The sequence below is a fragment of the Scomber scombrus genome, chromosome 20, assembly GCF_963691925.1.
Source record: "Scomber scombrus chromosome 20, fScoSco1.1, whole genome shotgun sequence".
Lineage (NCBI taxonomy): Eukaryota > Metazoa > Chordata > Actinopteri > Scombriformes > Scombridae > Scomber > Scomber scombrus.
The window spans coordinates 8,477,737-8,490,124 of record NC_084989.1 but is presented as its reverse complement, the minus strand read 5'-3'; the positions used below and the strand labels follow the sequence as shown (position 1 = coordinate 8,490,124).

Here is a 12,388-nt window from a genome sequence, read left to right as displayed (position 1 = left end):
GACGTCTTGACGTGTCATATGGACTCTGAGGGAAGTTTCCGATCTTGAAATGTCTGTAGTTTGAAATAAGCTACTTATGTAGCAAATGCGGTGTTTGTAAGGCAGGAAGCATGTTCCCGCTGCAGTGTGTCGGCAGGTCAACATGCAGTGGAGAAGATACGTGACTGGCCTCGCCTTTAGCTTCGTTTTCGTTGTATCATATTTCACCAATAAGGTGAGTGGATAGCAGATTTGTAAATAACTGTTTGTGGAAAAACTGATTTTCTCTCAGCCGAATAAAAAAAAAACAATGCGGCTTTTTATGGCAATTTATTTAATAAGCATTTTATTGTGCTTACAATCATTAAAAATGCAGGTTACTCCATTTCAGTTCCTGTATTTACCCTGTGTAGAGAAGTTAGGGGCAGTGGTTCTCAGTAGAGGGGGGTGGGGCGGGTGGTGGCAGGGGGTGTCCCCAGCAACAAGGGGAATTATTTATTTTCTCTATAATTCCATCATAAGTAACACTATGACTGAATATAATGTATTTTGGTCCTGGGTTTCACACACTTCCTGTAATAAAACAAGAGCATATTATATGGAGGACCAGCAGGGACAAAATCTTATCAAATGAGGGCACATGGTCAGTTTGTGTCAGTACAGTGATTCTTGATGTAAGAAGAAAAAAAAGTGCAGAGAACATGACTTATATCTTTGAAAAATCTGGAAAATTGCAATGTAACCCTTAAGAGCCTTTTCAAATCGCTGTTACGGATCAGGCGTGAGGCATCATAGCAGCACAGTCAGCACTATCACAACTCTTATCTTAGTAGAAAACAACTGCAGGAGATGAAGCAGAAGAAACAAGGTTGTAAAAATGATATTTCGCTGAAACGCTCATTCATAACGTGTGATAAAGAATGTATGTCAAATGGAAGATTGACTCTCATCAGTAATAAAAACATATCCTAATCTAACTGACCTTTTATTTAGAATCTGGTTCAAGTTCAATGGGTTTAGTCAGTATCAACCTCCAATAAAACAAAGTACATATACTTCTTTTTTTCTTTGATAATATATTTATTGCAGACATAAAATAGTTGCCTATGATAAGCTCATGACCTAAATTGTATCTTTTTTATTTTCAGTTTGTCTTGTCAGTGTTGAAATTCACCTATCCAACCTTATTTCAAGGGTGAGTAACTGGATTTAAATGTGACGACTCTTCTGAATTAGCATGTAGAATTAAATTAAAAGGGAATTGAACTGTGTATTTTAATTATTATACATATGTTTCTGTACTATGAATGAAAGAAAAAAATGCTAATTGTATACATAAAAACTTACTGTATGTTCACTCATAAACCTATATTGGCTCAGATGGCAGACGTTTATCGGCGCCGCCCTGCTTCTCCTCTCTGGAAAGCTGGGATGGGTGGAAATGAGCCGCATCACCAGGTAATTTTTTTTTTCTAATTTCTTATATGACTGTAGGATTCACGTTCTGCTGCCCTGTGAAGAGCTTCGTTTGATATGTTTGAACGCTCTGTTTCAGATCAGCCGCTCTTTCCTGGCTTCCAGGCTCCCTCCTGTTTGTGGGAAACATATATGCTGGTTCCAGGGCCTTATCACAAATAGTAAGTAACATAAGAGTTAATGTCAGTTACACAATATCATGAATACTGTAGCAGATTGTTGCTTTGTTTCTACATTCATACATCTTGCATTTATGGGCTGATTTTTTAATGGATTTCTTCTCCATCCAGGACATTCCTCTCTTCTTCACCCTTCAGAACTCCTCTCATGTTGTGAGCCAAATAATCCGGAAAGTCGTCCACAGAGAGGTCAGTGTCAATATGGGCATACATATATATACTGCCTCATCTTATTCATGATAAGCAAAAGAAAGCAGACCCACGTTTCTGCTCAAACACCTTGACTAGTTTTATGTTGTACAAGCTTTAACTAACACTGATATATACAGTATGGCACTTTGTGAAATTTGCAATGCTTTAAAATGGTGTTTTGGTTTCTCTTTTTAACAACAGAAGACGCAGTGGCTGAAATTGATCAGGTTGGTGCTTTTTCTCATATGGCAAATACATTAAGATTTCAGGTAGGGGAATGCTAGGGAATAAATAAGAGGAGCAGACTTCCTTAATAATAGTCTTAATGTTGATGTTTTTGGTGTAGATGTCAAAGAAAACCATTAAATCAGCAGTGGATCTAATACAAGCAACAATATATTAAAAGAAAAGCACAAAGATGACTTTTTCCTCTCTTGACAGTTATAAGACTACATATTTAATTGTGCTTCTTCCTCTTGTAGCATTGGTCTCATGCTGCTCTCAGCCATCAACCTCCCCCTCTATGACCTTCAGGTAATAATTCATCATCATCAAATGCTGTATTTGATTTCTCATTGATTTGTTTCTGAACAGTGTTTTTGATCATTTGCTGCTATAAATCTATTCAGTGTACATATTTGTCTGCTGTGTAGGTTGACTTTAGTGGTTACCTGTGGGCTGTTGGTCATCTGGTCTGTGTTGGTAAGTCTTGATTTTCATTGATTTTAAGTTTTAAAGAAGCTGTGGCTGTAAAAACAAACAGAAAACATTCAGATAAACAACGTTAATGTTTCTTTTCTTTAGATGTATTGTGAAATGGTAACGTAAGGTTAGTTGAGACCCAGACCAGGATGTTTTTGTGTAATGTTAAAACAGTGTGAGTCTGTAAGTGATTCAACAAACCAAAGAGCATATTCTTGATTTTTTTCAGGTGCATACAGAGTGTTTCAAGTCCAATACAAATCCAATAATTTGAGGTAAGCCTAAAAACAGTGATGCACATTTAATGGTAGTAAAAAAAACATCTAAACAGTGAACATTAAAGCATGTTCCTGTTCTCACTTCTACACATTTTCACACTGCGTGACGCTTCACTGAAGACACTTGTGATGTTTTTGTTGTAGTGACCTCGAACAGCACTGCATTAACTACTTGTTCAGGTAAGAATAAATGGAAATGAATAGAATAAATCCCTAGTGATGCTGAATCTCATCCGACAATAGACACATGAATAGAGGAGACATTGCTTTTTTATGTTTAGATATTTTAAAGGAACTGTTCACACTCTATCGTAAATGTTTGTTCACATGACTAATTCTATCATTTTCCCGCTTCCTTAAATATCAGTGTACTGCTGCTGGCCGTTGCTGCTCACCCAACAGGTAAGAATGATCTTGTGCAGTATAATAGAGATTTAGCTTTATTGAATTATCTCTAACAGATTGAAAGTTATATGTGCATGTACACCTCACACAAACTCATCTTTACCTCTCTGCAGGTGACCTCATGGGTGCCTTAGAGTTTCCCTCCCTTCAGTCCCACCAATTTCACTGTGGATGCTGCGCCAGGTGAATCCTTTAAATCTGAGCAATCCAAGTTTTATTTAAGAAAAAAAAGGACTCTGCAGGACTATTTTTGTGGTGAACAGCTGTGTAACCTTGTGGAATGTCAAAGAGAGATTTATGACTATAACATGAGGAGGCCTGCATATCCTGCATGTTCTAGCTTAACTAACAACACCTTAATGTTTGAACTCACCAACACACTCTTATAGTAAATTATGTCTTATTTCACAGTGCTTTGCTGGGGTTTTTGTTACTGTTGGCCACAGTCAAACTAAAGAGCGGATTATCACTCGAGCACTTTGCAGTCTGGATTTTCTTGTCTAAGGTGATTTTCTTATTTGCTTTTAATTGCAGTTATTTTGTATATTGTATGAAATGGTCTTTTGAAATGGGCCTGACAATTCTTCTAACATTTCTTCTCAGGTTACTGCCATGTCTCTCTCTCCATTCATTTTCTACACAGAGATTAATGCACCATCTCTTATTTGGTAAGTGCCTCACCCGCCTTTGTTCCCACACAATGAGTTTTGTTTGAGGTGCTGGAGTGTATAAATATTTAACAAGGTTTTATTTATTTTTGTAACAATAAAATCTTAATTTGTTCTCCATTTTCTGGGCTGTTTCTCAGCATCAGATAAATATTGGCAATGTGTGGTTAAGAAATTCAGTTAGAGAGCAGTTTGTTTTAATTTGAAATCCCAGGAATTATTACAATGTCTTGCATTTGATGGCCTGAAACCAGCGGACACGCTGGAACTACACCGATCACTATCAGAGCTACAGAGCTGATGTGGTTTCTGTTCATTATTCTGTTGCAGTGTGGTCATCAGTCATGTTGGAGAGGCCCTGCTGGTGTATTCTGAGAGAGAGTCTCAGTCGTAAGACAAGAGCAGCTCTGCAGATCAACCTACTTTGCACTTCTTAAAGAGATAGTTTTTTCTTGGAAATACACTTTATTTTTTCATTTTTGTAATTTCTTATCAGCTGACCAAATAAACTTATCTTGTACGTACATATTGTCTTTGTGATATGCTTTAATCTCACAGGTCCATTTCCTTTTAAAATGTGAAAGAACTGCACCATTTAATGAGGTCCTGTTCATTATAAATGATTAACTCAATCAGCATTTACATGTAGTTATTTTTTATTTATTCAATGTGTCTCAAGCATCCTTACTCATCAAAAAACAACAAAGCAATCTACATACAGACAGAAAGAAAAGTTGATGAATAATCATCATTGTCAGTGTATAAAACAAGCAGCTTTACAGAGAAAAATACTTTTTTAGTTCTCCTGCTTGTTTCTCTTTGGGGAGAATAAGGCATTGAAAGGTTGTCTTCTGCGGGAGCGTGACTGTGGATTCTTATCTTCCTTGATATAACCTACAAAGAAGGAATAATAGATCTCAGAGTTCAAAACCTTGCAATGATTTCTGTGTCTTTTCATGCATTTTAAAATGCCCTCTGTTGTATTTACCTCTATCGATGCATGTTTGAGTTGATGGGAATCCAACTTCCCAGAAATTTTCAGGAGTGGAAGGAGGAACATAAAGATAACGGTGCCTCGAGCATTCAGACAGCTTCTTCTTTTTCTCCTCCTCTGGGAGATGAGCGTAATACTGAGAGGAAAAAAAAACAACATCCTTAAAATAGGATTCATCTTAAGACCTGGAAAATCTTGACCTGGAAGATATCGACACTACAGATATCAACCTGGATGACGATTTCTTGGATGACTAGAGAGAGATTTTTAACTTTACCTTTTCAACTTTTATAAAGCAGTGACCAAAAAACAGAAAGGTCCGATTTCCTGGACGAAGACTAACTCTAATCTGACTAGTGCCCTTTAAGGCATATTTAAAGATACTTTTTCTTCTACATATTCAGCTTAATAAACTAAATACTTACTATTTCACATTCCTTGCAGGTAGTGCCCTTCAGTTTTCTTCTCTCATCTTTCTTGCGTATTACTACCATATGTGCAAAAGTTGGGTGTCTAATAGGGAGAAACTTCAAGTTATGAATGTGTTGATGTTATACAGTATAATACAGTATATATCCTCACACTGACAGTAATAGTGAGGGAGTGTTTCTTACCCTGCTTTGTGCCCTTTACTGTGACCTGGAGTGCTGCCAGGATGATCTTTTTTTTTTTAAAGAGGGGAAAATAAAAAGCAATTTACATGCTGATCAAATTACTATGATAAACACAGTTTCTTTGTATCTAAAAGCCTACCATCATCATCATCATCCTCTTCCTCCTTTTCTTCTTCTTCTTCTTCCTCTTGCTCCTCCTCCTCATCATCATCATCATGATCACAAGGCTTGGTCTCTGGGTGTGAATTGATGAAAGATTTGTACTCCCCGTAAGCTGTGGTGTCAAACATTTGATCCAAACTGTCATTCGCCTTCTCGCCTAGTCCTTGAAAACCAAACACATGAATGAATTACAGGATCAAGAGGTTTATACTGACAATAAAAAAATTAATACAAATTGAGCGACCAATCACATGTTTAAGTCATATTTACCCCCGTCTCCTCTGTCCTGGCTGTTTCCTGCCCGACACTGCAGTAAGCTGTGACTGACCCAAGTGCAGTCAGTGTCTGCTAATTCCCCGTGTGTGTGTTGTTCCTCCTTTTGCTAAAACACAGATAAGCCTGGTGTAACAGAATCCACGTAATAAATATATCCAAAAACATATATTCAGATGAACATTAGCAACAAGATATAACTTATCAAACATTTTTTACATTGATTTAAAAAAATAAACAGTTTATGCCAATTACATCAATTCACAGTTACATAAATACAGTTCCTATTTGCTTCCATTAGCAAATAGGAACAGCAGTCAACCTCCAAATTATCAAGCTGAAACTACTACAAACACTTGAAATTTGAGCAAAATGTATGTAATGAAAGGCTACTCATACCATAATGCATTTTATGTCAGTACAGTGGAGCTCAAAACCGTTTAAATATTGATCAGGGACACAGTGTCTGTAACTGTATAGCAGGTCATGTGACTGTACCTCATCTCCTCTCCACTCGCTGTCATACATGGACAGGGCGAGTGCAGGGTCAATGCTCCACATGGGCTCCACTTTGTGCTTCTTTTCAGCTGGAAAAGCACAGTGAGGGACACAATTAAGAAGGCACTGTAAGGAGACATCTATAACTGTACAACATGTAGTTATGTTAAAAGTCTTAAAAGGGGCTTAAACACATTTGTGGGAAATGCTTTACATTTTAAATCAGTTTCATCTTCAATCAGAGACCATCAGACATGAGAGAACTTACCATCTTCTGCTTCATGTTGTATGTTTGACTTGTTCAGACCCTGCAGAGGGTTTCTTGTCCGGTTTGCTTGGTCTTTAACGTTCCAGTTTGGCTTCTTGAAAGTAGGACTTGCACTGGAAACATTTAGCCTTTCGTTCGAAGTCCCATTGTGTGCTGACTGAATCTGTTCAATGTTAAAGGCATGACATTTTATAACCATACTGAGTTCTTATTTTGTTCTATTCATCTAAGTTAAGTAAGTTAACAGCTAAAATGCCACATGTGTGGAGCACTGTGTTCCATGAATGTCACAAGTGTCCTGGGGAAAATAACATTCTTTACAGGTGTATGGGCCAAAAGATTTCTTTTTAGTGGATGGAGTTTGGTTAACTGGAAGCCAGGACACTTCACATTTGAAAATAGTGCTGCAGTTCACCTTTCTAAACAGACATGCTGGCAGGAAGTGAGACAGATTTGAACACAAAACTAACCTTGCAGCCAGATGACTCCTTCTTGAAGCTTTGATTGCTTAAAGGTGCAGAGGTTCTTTGGACTGGTTCAGATTCTACATGCTGGTCTTCCTTCTGTCTGTCCTCCTCCCGCACCTCTGGCTCACCTTCCTCCTTCTTCCGCTTTGCTTTGCAAATGGAGACCTCTTCTGAAAACCGTTTGACACGAGGGAGAAGAGATGGGGACCTTTCGGTGGTCGAGTCTGGACTGTGGATCAGTGTGGATATAGTGGAGGAGCGGTAAGGCCTTCATGCAAAGAAACAGATGTTTTGTTTCATTACATGAAGTAAGAACTAAATTCAATGAAAATAATGAGGGAAGAGCAGAGGCATGCATTGCTGCCAGTGTCTTTTTTTTATATGCCAAAGTTTTTATTTACCACTACTGTAGAATTCAAAATGTATGACTTTGGTGGCAGTACTTGCTCACAGTACTGCAACAACATATTAAAGATGAGTTTGCCAACTGTTGATGTCCTTACTTTAAACGAAAATTACACTTCCAGGGAGAGTTTGAGCTGCTTTGCTGACCTGCAGTTCTTTCAGTTTTCTGAGAAGAGAAAACATATTAAAAGATTATAGATACAATCCAAATAAACGGTTTTAAAATAACTATTCAGTGCGCAGTGGATTTTCTATTAGAAAACAAGGATGAAAGGAGAAGTTGAAAGATAAGGCACATTTTTAGGATTTTCTTCCCTTTACAAACAATGAAATCACCCTTTCTGAACAATTTTCTCTCTAATCTGTGGAAGAATTTCAACAGTAAATGTGTATGTTTGCCACCAACTGTAATTTCTCTTACAGCACCAAATACATTATTTATAATCACTGATTACATTCCACTGATTACCTACCATGTAAGGCTGTTTAATAAGTTCAAGGCCACATGTTTCTGCTATCACCTCTTCCATGTCATCATCTGAAACAAGACAGATCTGTTCAAGCAATTGCAGCAGCTTGCAACACACGATCATGGTTAGCAACATATGGCTGAAAATGTTTGACTTCCATACCCAGGCCAAAATTATGAAATTATTATCAAGTCAATCTGTGATGCAGGGGCAGAGAAGAGGCTAATATAATCAATAGGTAGTTTATATTTTATTTTATTTTCAATCATCAGTCCTGCCAGTAGAGTGGTAGCCTAATCTAACACCACAGTTGAATCTGACTCAACAGGGTGCATTTACAGGAACGCCTCTTTTCTGCGCATGTGAATTAGGCAGATATGGTGTGTGTGTGTGTGTGTGTGTGTGTGTGTGTGTGTGTGTGTGTGTGTGTGTGTGTGTGTGTGTGTGTGTGTGTGTGTGTGTGTGTGTGTAGATAAATGTTGTCTGGTGATGCAGTAGGAGATGTACAGACAGACTCGTGGAAGGAAGGAAATGCAAAAAAAAAAAAAAAAAAAAGAAGCTGTTTCTAATTATAAAAGTATAGTCTTCCTGTTTTCACATGACTTCATGTTTCTTAATTTTAAATGGTGACATAATCTAAGAAAAGGTGGTTGAAGACATACCTAAAATCTGGGAGGTGTCCAATTCACATGTATTGGGTACAAGCACTTCTGCTCTTCTAGGATTCTTTACATCATTATCACCCAGCCCCTTATTCAGATCTAGAGAAAGAACAACACAAGTTAAAAGACTCAGCAGATCAGAAATGAGCATTAAAAGGTTTGGATTTTACTAGCAGAACTGACCACTGAAGAGTGAGTTGTTGGATTGTCGTAAAGGCATCTCTGCGTAGCGAACGTGTTTGGTTTTGACGCTATTTTTACGCTTCTTCAGTTTGTTTGCTACAGGCAGCGAGCTCGGCAGGACTGGGGAGTCTGGGATGATGCCCTCTTCCAGTTCCGGGGATGAGGCCCGCTGAGGTCCTGAGCTGATAAAAATAACACCTGTGATGTTCAACTGGGAACTGAAACTTCGACGTGAATGTTTATTTTGCTGCAGAACACCACAGCTTAAACACTCACTAACAGATAAAAAAAACTCTCCTTCCAAATGTATGGAGGACACCTGAAACCTGACTGGCAAGTAAAGCAGAACAGAAACTATGATCACAAAACCTTTGGTATTGTAGTTGTCTTAGGCAGCTTATACAGAACAAAAAAATTAAATAAATATATTTTAATATTCAAAGTCAAAGAGAGCTGAATAAAACATGGCTAATACACTGAAGAGCTTACCAAGACATCTTTAACTTTTGCAGCTCAGCGTGAAGTTTTCTGTTTTCATCCACCAGGCTGTTTCTTTCATGCTCTGCACAGCAAAGAAATTTCACACACACACACACACACACACACACACACACACACACACACACACACACACACACACACACACACACACACACACACACACACACACACACACACACACACACACACACACACACATCACAATATTATGCTCACCATGTTCATCAGGTAGAATGTTTACCATGCTCACATCTTAGTTTAGTGTTTTAGCTCACATTTGCTAATTAGCACTAAACACGAAGCGCACAAGAGGCTGATGGCATTAGATGTTATAGCAACAGTAAACTGAAGAACATATGGGAGCAGAAAACAGTGTGCAGATTGTACATGATTTCTCCTGTTTGGTCCAACATCTGATGTGCATACTTTTTTTCCAATGTCATGAGTTTGGACAGAAGAATTCAAATTGACCCAATGATGGCAATAAATGAAAAGATAAGCTATTACCAAGGACATTGCAATTCATTCTGAATAGGCCATAAATATCTTTACCAAACTTGAACTTAATCTAATGTATGATTGTATACACGTATGAAGGTGAAGCTGGAAAAACTCATTCTACACTGAAAATAAACTGAAATTTAAGAGTCTAAATACTAATTTAGCCACAGCTCTTTGCATCGTAGGACTAAAAAGAAAAATGATCAAACTCACTCAGTTTGGTGATGAAGCGCTCAGTCTGATCTTGGCTGTTTTTCAAGTTCTCCTCTAAGATGGAACATCGGTCACACTCTCCAACTCGGAGTCTGGAAACAATGTGGTTGTTTGTCTTTATTTTACATATAGTTTCTATTTAAAATGAGAACCTTTTTCAGGTTATGCAGTTATAAGCACAAATTTACAAAGCAAGAAAACAAACAATCAGCCAACAAGAAAACTAGAACCCACATCTGTCTCTCTACTCATATACTCACATTAGGTGGATAGAATAAATCAAATGCACTTTTTTTTCTTTATCATTCAACTTCTATTCCTTACACTGCTTGGAATTCACTCATCTGTGGAAAACTATATCATGCCTGAGTGATAGAGTGCCTAATACCTGTGTGTGTTTTACAGTAAATTGTACTTTAAACTTACAATTTGTAGTGAAACAACAGAGCAAATGTGCTTACAACTAACAACAAAAAAAGCTGGAACCAGGCTATAACAGGCAGAAGATATGTTATTAGTCTTTGAGGGATTTACCTTTCCTCAAAAAGACTGACAGCATCCTCCAAGGTTTTGTTTTGCTCCTTCAGCTGCTGGTTACGATTGTAATATACCTCAAGTCTCTGTGCATCTCTGCAGAAAAAAAGACAACAATGTCAGTTCAACTAATGGAGATGACGTGGGACTAAATGTCACTATTCACAAATAACATGCTAAAACCTTAATCAAAAACTCATCTCTTTATTATCTTTTAAAACAGTAGATTAACACGGCAGACTCACAAACAGCGCTCCTTTTTTAACTTGTTCACTTTTTCCTCCAGTTCTAAAAGAAAGAAAGAAACAGTAAAAAAATGCAATACTGATAGGTGTTGAAAAACAAAACATTAATAGCAAAAAGTGGATTTGAGAATTATATATTAATATATAATAAATATCCGGTCTGAGGGTCCCTCTGAACTCTTACCTGCTTATTCATTATGACCAATAAGGACATTTAAGCTCAGAAACAGTACACCATGTTGTTGTTACCTTGAAGTGTATTTTGATGACACTCTCCTAGTTGCCTCCATAAATCCTCAAAGGGGTCATCTGGTTTGGGGGTCCTGCTGCTCAGGATGGGGCTGCTCATCCTCAGTTCACTGCCAAAACTCAGCCAATAACATTCCTGCTATTATCTGCCCACTACCTGTGAAAAATATGGTACATCCCATGTTTCAGTTTATTTCTGATTAAGTGCATGCACACGTTGGACCCTCAATAACTCCATTATGCTACAAGTTCAGCCTTCGTTCAGTATTGTTAGTCCAGCTACACCTGTATTTTTCTATAGTGAACAGTAACAATATTCTGGTTCATATCCTTCAAACTTTTCCTACCTTTATGGTGATGTTTTTTTTCCTAGGATGCCAAAGTCATGACCCGCCGCACCCTCCCTCTGAACCAACCCAACTATCGAAGGCAACGAGTTACTCAGAGCCAGATACGGGTGGGTCATGACTTCGCCATCCTAGGGAAGAAAATGGCATCCTGAGTTCACATTTGTTTGGCTATTAACGGCGACAGTGTGTTTAACTTTCTTCTACCAAAATATCCAGTTTGTGTCTATCACGTATCATATCTCTATAAGTGAACACTGAGTTTTTTTTTAAGTATTCATCTCCTTTTTAAAGTAAGTGGAAGTTCTGCCGGTGTTACAGTTTAATGAGTGACCGTGTTAACTGGTGACTTTCAGCTGAGTGCGACGAAGTGATGGCAGCTGTTAAAAACACGACGGTGTCACCAATAAGAAACATTCACGTTTCTTAAAGTATTTTGCTGAAAGTAAAATTGTTGTTATATTACTCTACTGACAGTCACCAGTTAACACGGTCACTCGTTTGACCGTGACACTGGTTATTCTTTGCCTGGTTGAATACAAAACAACTTTACATTAAACACAAACTAAAGTTAGTCAGATAGATTCAAAATTAACAAGACTTACACTAACAAGTCCAAGAAATACGCAGAGATGTATAAAGGATGAAATAGTTGACATGTTAATGTAGCGTTAGCAGATAACAAACATCACAACAAAATACAAATTCGCGCGTCGAATGGCATGCTGGGAAGTCTTCTTCTTTTACTTTTTATGGCGGTTGTCAAACTAACAGATAGGCGTACTACCGCCCCCTACTGGATTGAAAATGATAAATGAACTGAACCCGCTTTTAATAACTATTACGGTTTATGATCAGTTTTCTCCACATACACTCAAAAAACACAATATCAACATATATATTACAGTTTGGGGCATGAAGTG

At 37.8% G+C, this 12,388-nt stretch overlaps 2 protein-coding genes across 3 annotated transcripts; one reads left to right on the top strand and one right to left on the bottom strand.

The window, feature by feature from the left end:
• Positions 1 to 4,403, top strand: LOC134002568 (transmembrane protein 241). Its single transcript, XM_062441920.1, has 15 exons — positions 1 to 214; positions 1,128 to 1,174; positions 1,360 to 1,437; positions 1,535 to 1,616; positions 1,746 to 1,823; positions 2,028 to 2,053; positions 2,309 to 2,360; positions 2,480 to 2,528; positions 2,758 to 2,803; positions 2,951 to 2,986; positions 3,174 to 3,208; positions 3,325 to 3,394; positions 3,623 to 3,716; positions 3,815 to 3,879; positions 4,210 to 4,403. Exons 1-15 carry the CDS (start codon positions 143 to 145, stop codon positions 4,271 to 4,273), a joined length of 894 nt encoding a protein of 297 aa, XP_062297904.1. The 5' UTR covers positions 1 to 142; the 3' UTR covers positions 4,274 to 4,403.
• A 122-nt stretch (positions 4,404 to 4,525) lies between these two features.
• rbbp8 (retinoblastoma binding protein 8) lies at positions 4,526 to 12,160 on the bottom strand. 2 transcript variants are annotated; one of them, XM_062441918.1, is made up of 19 exons: positions 12,071 to 12,160; positions 11,119 to 11,275; positions 10,870 to 10,912; positions 10,625 to 10,720; positions 10,091 to 10,182; positions 9,365 to 9,437; positions 8,876 to 9,057; positions 8,693 to 8,791; positions 8,034 to 8,098; positions 7,659 to 7,726; positions 7,159 to 7,423; positions 6,689 to 6,851; positions 6,421 to 6,509; positions 5,920 to 6,031; positions 5,627 to 5,812; positions 5,488 to 5,533; positions 5,299 to 5,386; positions 4,868 to 5,009; positions 4,526 to 4,773 (listed from the first exon to the last, which is right to left on the bottom strand). In XM_062441918.1, the coding sequence occupies exons 2-19, from the start codon at positions 11,216 to 11,218 to the stop codon at positions 4,676 to 4,678; spliced, it is 2,007 nt and encodes a 668-aa protein (XP_062297902.1). In that variant the 5' UTR covers positions 11,219 to 11,275; positions 12,071 to 12,160; the 3' UTR covers positions 4,526 to 4,675. The 2 variants fall into 2 exon arrangements, with proteins under 2 accessions (XP_062297902.1, XP_062297903.1); XM_062441919.1 differs by having other exon boundaries at positions 7,159 to 7,384.
• Between the last annotated feature and the right edge of the window lie 228 nt (positions 12,161 to 12,388).